This window comes from Perissodus microlepis, chromosome 3 (assembly GCF_051167445.1).
Source record: "Perissodus microlepis isolate ML-2025 ecotype Zambia chromosome 3, ASM5116744v1, whole genome shotgun sequence".
In the NCBI taxonomy this organism is placed as follows: Eukaryota; Metazoa; Chordata; class Actinopteri; order Cichliformes; family Cichlidae; genus Perissodus; species Perissodus microlepis.
In genome coordinates, this window is record NC_140463.1 from 52,219,013 (window position 1) to 52,226,206 (window position 7,194).

Genomic DNA, 7,194 nt, shown 5'->3' on the forward strand with positions numbered 1-7,194 from the left:
GTCCCGTATTTAACAAGTGAAAATAAAATAAACAATAAAAGGTGAATCAAATAGACCATTACGGCTGGGACGGTCCATTTGGTAAAGTAAATCCGTTGGGCATCTTTCTTCGCCTTTAGACAATAATTCTGATGGCAAAAGAGCCAAACGGGACAGGCAAAAAAAAAAAAAAAAAAAAAAAAAAAAAGGATGGCTACAGTTCACTACAGTTTTTGTTTGGTATATGAGTTCAACTTTTTAATTCATTTAAAAGAGACCTTGGACTAGTTGTCTTTCCTTTTTATTATATTTTTAAGAGTTCAAAATGTGTTCATTACATAAATAAAATGGAATTTTCTCTGTAGCACTTCGTGGATTTCATAAGCAACACACTTTAGGTGTTTATACAAAGCATAAAGGTAAAAAGCAATAACATTGTTATCTTCATTTTAGATGTCAAAAAGTATTTGCGGCTCCCAGTGTTTTCTTTTCCGTGGAAACTGGGTCCAAATGGCTCTTTGGGTGTTAAAGGTTGCTGACCCCTGGGTTGGGGTGAGAGAAGGAAGACAGGATAAAGATATGCTGTTGAAGAGACACAGAGAATAATAAGAGATATGATTCGATGCAGAGAGGTCTGTTAACACATAGTGAGTGAGAAAGATGACTGGAAAGGAAAAACTCAATGCATCATGGGAATCCCCCGGCAGCCTACGTCTACTGCAGCATAACTAAGGGAGGATTCAGGGTCACCTGGTCCAGCCCTAACTATATGCTTTAGCAAAAAGGAAAGTTTTAAGCCTAATCTTAAAAGTAGAGATAGTGTCTGTCTCCTGAATCCAAACTGGAAGCTGGTTCCACAGAAGAGGGGCCTGAAAACTGAAGGCTCTGCCTCCCATTCTACTTTTAAATACTCTAGGAACAACAAGTAGGCCTGCAGTGTGAGAGCAAAGTGCTCTAATAGGGTGATATGGTACTACAAGGTCATTAAGATAAGATGGGCCCTGATTATTTAAGACCTTATAGTGAGGAGCAGGATTTTAAATTTTAACAGGAAGCCAATGTTTAGGTATTCAGCACCGGTTGCCATACACCGTCAGTATGTAGCTTCATATACATGTGCAGCTGTCGATTCTGGCACCTGGGTAGCATTTTTTTATTAAACCTTTCAAGGCTAATATGACCTCTCTGTGGTAAAGGTGTAAGAATACTAATAATACAGTTGTCACTACTGTGATTCTTGACTTTGAATTTAAACACAAAAAATAAAAATAAGAATATGAACAAAGCAAGAAACATCAGAAAGCTGTGATGGACTCCAATAAGATAAGATAAGCCTTCATTAGTCCCAGAGTTGTAGCATAACCTGTCAGAAATACTATGCAAAAATAGGAGAAAATATACACGATAAAAAAGTAGAAGAAATACAATTTATATCTGAGATGACTGAGCTTAAAGTCTCTTTGTTTTCTGGCAGGAGGATCATACTGGTCCACAGGTCTGAATTCAGTTGAAACAATAGTTTCTTTTCCTGTTTCTATGTATATTAAAGTGTAAGTCGAGACAGTTTTCCTGTTGATCAGTTCCTGAGTGAGTACCAACTAAACATTCAGAGCTTAATACTTAAACAGTCTGACGGCTTTATTCTCTCCAAAACTATAAACATAAAAAAATGAATATTATTGTGTTAAATCTGACATGTGATCTATGATTTTATGTGATAATATCAAATAGAAGTAGATACTATATACTCACATTTTCTTTAGTCCAAGATAAAAGTGAAGTTTTCTCAGGTTTTCTTCTTCTGTTTAAGGATCAGCATGGAGGATCCAAACGATTTACATCCAGAAGAAATTCCTGGAGTTAGAGAAAACCTGGAAAACAACGACGCTGCTGCAGCAGCTGCAAGGATTCAACAACATTTAGAAAGAGAAAATAATGTTCCACTAAATATCGCCATCACAGGAGAAGGTGGGGTTGGTAAATCCACCTATGTTAATGCCCTCAGAGGGCTGTCCAATGGTGACGAGGGAGCTGCTCCTACTGGTGTTACAGAAACCACCATAGAGGTCACACCGTACCCCCATCCAAACTATCCCAATGTTAAATTATGGGATCTTCCTGGAATCGGCACCACCAAGTTTCCAGCTAAGAAGTACCTGAAGCTTGTTGGATTTGAGAAGTTTGACTTCTTCATCATCATCTCAGCCGATCGCTTCAGAGAAAATGATGTGAAACTCGCTCAGGAGATTCAGAAGATGAAGAAAAAGTTCTACTTTGTTCGATCAAAGATTGATGAAAATTTACGCGCCGAAAAAAGAGACAGACACTTCAGTGAAGAGGAGACTCTTACAAAAATCAGAGAAGACTGTGTTCAGAGTGAGTTTCTGATCACTTAGAGCTGAGTTTGATCACTTTATAGATTTATATAATGTTAACATGTGTTTCTTCTGTGACACAGGACTCAGAGGATTAGGCATCGAGTCTCCGCAGGTCTTCCTAGTGTCCAGCTTTGAGCTCCACCTGTACGACTTCTCTCTCTTGCAGCAGACCTTAGAGAGAGACCTTCCTAAAAACAAGAGGGACACTCTGCTGTTCGTCATGCCCAACATCAACCCAGAGATCATCATCAAGAAGAAGAAAGCTCTGAAGTCCACAATAATATGCTATGCTCTTGGATCTGCAGCTGGAGCAGCTGTTCCAGTTCCTGGTGTTTCTATTGCTGTTGATGCTGCTTTGCTGGTTGGTGCTGTCACACATTATGTTCATGCGTTTGGTCTCGATATCCCGTCTCTGAAGAGATTGTCTGACAGAACAGGTGTGCCCTACGCTGATCTGCGTGCCGTCATCATTTCACCACTGGCTGCAGTAGAAATAACTGCAGGGCTCCTCCTGAAGGTTTTGACCCAAGTGGGACGCACAGCTACATTAATTGTAGCAGAGGAAGCATCCAGATTTATTCCCATTGTTGGAATCCCATTAGCAATGGGCTTCTCTTTCGGCACAACCTACACAATTCTGAAATCGATCCTCAACCAGCTCGCTGATGATGCTCAGAAGGTGTTTGAAAGAGCTTCAGTCTGAACACATCAGTGTGAATTTGTAAATTAAAGATGAGTGAAACAAAAGAGTACAAATTAAATTAATTGAAATCATTAAATATAAATATATTGAAACCAAATCATGTTGCAGCTGCATATTTGAGCCATTATCCTACTATAGCTGATAAATGTATCAGAGGCCTCAGCAGGTCTCATTTCTTCTCATCACATCAATACAGGAACAAATGTGATGTTTTTATTCAGATAAAACCTGCTAGAAGAGCTACTGACTTTTTTTTCTAACCCTTTGTCTGACTTGGTGATGTCATCAGTTTTTACAGATCAGGTGATGTGATAGTTACTCCTGAAACATCGTCATCTGAACTTCTTTTGTTTGATTTACTTTGTGATGAAACTGTTATCATATCGTTGCTTACAGCATAATAAAGACTTTTAATGCAGAGTGTTTGATGATGAACAGAGGTGTGTAGAACAGAACCTGCTCCGTGGCGTTTTTGTCCTGTTGACTGTAGATTGTGATGAGAGTTCACTGCTCTCCAGTGGTCACAGTGAGGAACTACCACACAAATAATACAGATATGACTCCTAATTTTTATCAATGTTATTCCTGCTTTTATAAATAAATTGTTCTTGATAAACATTTTACCATTAATGTCATTATTTAAAAAGTGTTTTAAATTAGAGTTACTTTAAAAAGGAGAGTTAATAAGCTCTCAGCATCTGTGAGTTGGACACAATATTACCTCTAAACAGTCTTTCCTGCCCTTTGTGACATGGACCGTAGGTCGTGTCTCCGGTAGCACAAAGTGTATGTCTCAAGTCCAGGGGTCGGCAACCCTGGGCAGGCGTGCTGGCACGCGAAGGGTTAACTAATGGCACGACCGTAGCTGGACTCAGTAGCGGTTTTTGATACGGGCGCCCCGGGCTGACCCTGCCCGGGGCGGCATCGTGGTGGGGGGCGGCATCACGGGCATCGGCAAAAAAATAAATAAATAAAAAATTGCTCGTACTCATGCTGCCCCGACATCAGCCAGCGCATATTGGGAATGGCATAGGCACCGATCGGTTTTCTATCGCCCATTTGCTGGGAGTAAGGGTGCCCTCCGTTTGCGAGGTGCGCCTGCTGCTTGCGGCACAGAGAGGAGAGGGCGGGGCGGCGGGGGATTCTCTGGCTGGAGCAGCATCTAATAACCAACTCGCAAAATAAAAACAAAACAACAAACACGAAAACACCAGACATCATTATACAGACTTATAATTTGCACCGATGTTTTTTCGAAATTCTATACGCGAAAAGTGAGCGCGAGAGCCCTCGGTGCGCCTGCTCTCTGCTGAAGTCAAAGTAAACTTTATTGTCATCTCCGCTACATACAGTCCAGTTTATAGAGAGATGAGACGACGAGGCTCCAGTTACAAATAGAGCTGCTTCCAAATAGAGCACATTTCATTCATAATGTTGTAAATCCAAGCCCATCATGTATTCATGATTTGAATCCTGGGTTGTGTGAAATCCCAGAAATAAACCTTAGACAAAGTGAATCTGTGAACTAAGGTTTAGGTCTATTAGGTTATGTTGTGGCGATCCTCGAGTTGGGGGATTTGTGTTCATACTGGAGTGCAAAATTAAAACCAATGGAAGATGGACAAGAAAAGTTCAAAGCCATCAGGTGCTCAGTTTAGAAAAAATAGAAAAGAAGAGGAGGAGAAACGAGCAAAAGATGCAGGTAAGCAGATGTGTGATTGGATAATGGCAGGTCATCCTGAAACAATCAGAATCAGAAAACTTAAATAGTCCCTAAGGAAATAATGTGGATTACAGTTGCTCCAAAAAGAAATGGTAAAAATAGTAACAGTAACAGAGTAAACTCCAAACAATACATTATGTTACAGATTTTAATATTAATTAGTCATTGTCAGTTGTTGATTTGTCCTAGGGTTAGGGGGGGTTAGGGTTAGGGGGTTAGGGATGTGGGATTGAGTGCGGTCCCTAAAGGGTCCAGACGGTGCTCTGTCCATCCCTCTGCCTCTGCCACTTGTCCCCTGCTGGACACGTCTACGGGAAGGCAGCCGCCCTCTCCCGTGACGCACCACCATCCAGCCCTCCGAGTCCATCCAGGACCCCATTTGTGGATTTTTAATATTTTTTGTGTTGTGTGTCTCTTGATGTCGCCTTTGTTATCTTTATTTAATAATTGTTTTAATGTGCTATTTATTTCAGTTAGAAATGTAAAATATGTGTATATGAATTTACAATCACAAACAAAGGCGAGAAAAAAAAGAAAAAATGTAAATGAAATTTGCTTTTAAACAAAAATAAAATGAAAGTAATAAAGTTGTTTCATTTTTAATAAGTGAAACCCAATGAATTAATGTGCCCACTGCCGCGACGTTTCGACCCAAGATAGGTCTTCCTCAGGCTGGGGCACAATGAATTTCAAGCTGGGAATACAGAGAGAGAGAGAGAGATGTTGTCTCTTCAACGGTCAGCTCCCAAATGAGCTCCTCTCTGCTGTGCAGCCTTTTATAGGCTTGGTTTGGTGTTTGTGAGTTTTTGAATTTTAGGTTAGGCAATGTGTTTTCAAATGTCTGTGATGCTTTTAGACTAAAATGAATGTGTGTTTTTTTACCGTTGTAATAAAATTGTATGAAATGTATTTTTATTTTGTATATTATGTGAATTTTTAAAGAACTATATTGTTTTGAAGTGATGTATATAAGATTTTGAAATTTTCATTTGTATGTTTGTAATCCAATTACGGTTTTATAAATTTTTCAGGTTTGCAGAGAAACGTATTTATAATTTTAAATTTTAAACTTGGATGAGTATGTTTTTCACCGAATTAAGTTTTTATGCTTTCTGGGTTTGATATTTAAGCAATATGGTGTTTTTAAGGGTTTTAATAAGGTTTGTGATTTTAATGTCTGTTGTTGTGTTTTGAGTGTAAATTATGAAGTGATTAAAAGTGTCATGAATAAAAAAATGTTTTAATGGTTTTAATAAAATTTTAATCCCCAATACGTCCCGTTTCCCCATTTTTTGTTTGTTCTACATCAATTGTGATATGTAATAATACATTGTTATTTATTGTAATCAGATAATTATTTATTTATTTATTTAGACAAATTAACCCCCCCCCCAAAAAAAGGTTAGGGTTAGGGTAAGACATTTGGGGTGGGGCTAATGCAATTATTTAGGTTAGGGTGAATAATTGGGGTGGGGCTAAAGTCGTAGTGGGTAGGGTTAGGGTTAGGGAGTGTGGACTGAGCCTGTCTCCAGCCGGAAACAGGGTTAGGGGGTTAGGATTTGAGAAAGGACTGGGGCCCCAGCAATGCTGGAAACCCACAAGTGCACGGTCCTTCGTGGAACAGGGGATGGTGCCCCCACCAACATAATTGTTCAAAAAATTGCCCATCACGGGGGTTTAGTAGGCCATAAATCTTTTTGTTGAGCTCATCGCGACGTTTCGGCGTCTGGTACGCCTTCCTCAGGCTGGAGCTCAAATGAATTTTAATTTTTAAATGTCCCTCTCTGGGTTTTATCTTATGTTTGTCGTCTCTCTGTTTTTAATAAAGTTTTTATCCCTTTTCTCTGTGTCCTGTGTGGTCTTTTATCCCCTTGCAGGCAGGCTTTTTAAGTGGCATTTATTTATTTATTTACATCCTTTGCGGATTTTTAATTCTTTCTGAGTGCCGATGAATTTAGGGGGTTAAGTAGGGTTAGGGTTAGGCGAGAAGAGGGGAGTGGTTATGTAGTGTTAGGTTAGGGGAAATTGAAACTCCTCCCTGCACGAGGAGGGCAGGAGTAGGTGCACGCTCCGCACCATGACCCTTCCCAAGACCCGTCACGTTGTCGCCATCCCATCTACCGTATCCGGCAATCCCCAGGTCCGAATAAAGGTAAGTACCGTCCTTTTCTTTTTCAGGTTCAGGTAAGTACCAAATTATGTTTAATTTTGTCAAATTTGTGTTTTATTTGTCCTGTTTTTTTAGGTTTCTAACTGTTTTTTAATAAAATTTGTCTTTGCTCAATGAATTTAGTCTCTGTGTCGTTTTTAATTCCAATTTTTAGGCTTTTAAACTGTTTTTATCCATAAATTATCCAAAATTTTGGTTGTAAATTTATGATAGTCCAATTTTTAGGTTTGGATTTCTAGGC

General features: G+C 39.4%; 1 protein-coding gene across 1 annotated transcript; it reads left to right on the top strand.

Moving 5' to 3' along the window:
• Positions 1-1,763: 1,763 nt before the first annotated feature.
• On the top strand, positions 1,764-3,060 carry LOC146391927 (interferon-inducible GTPase 5-like). Its single transcript, XM_084917378.1, has 2 exons — positions 1,764-2,355; positions 2,438-3,060. The coding sequence occupies exons 1-2, from the start codon at positions 1,797-1,799 to the stop codon at positions 3,058-3,060; spliced, it is 1,182 nt and encodes a 393-aa protein (XP_084773504.1). The 5' UTR covers positions 1,764-1,796.
• The last annotated feature ends 4,134 nt before the right edge of the window (positions 3,061-7,194 follow it).

What these genes read in the sequence shown, in the direction of transcription:
- LOC146391927 (XM_084917378.1), top strand. Translation starts at nt 1,797, where the DNA reads ATGGAGGATCCAAACGATTTACATCCAGAAGAAATTCCTGGAGTTAGA. An exon ending in CAGAGAAGACTGTGTTCAGA is followed by an intron (nt 2,356 to 2,437) that starts GTGAGTTTCTGA and finishes TCTGTGACACAG; the next exon opens with GACTCAGAGGATTAGGCATC.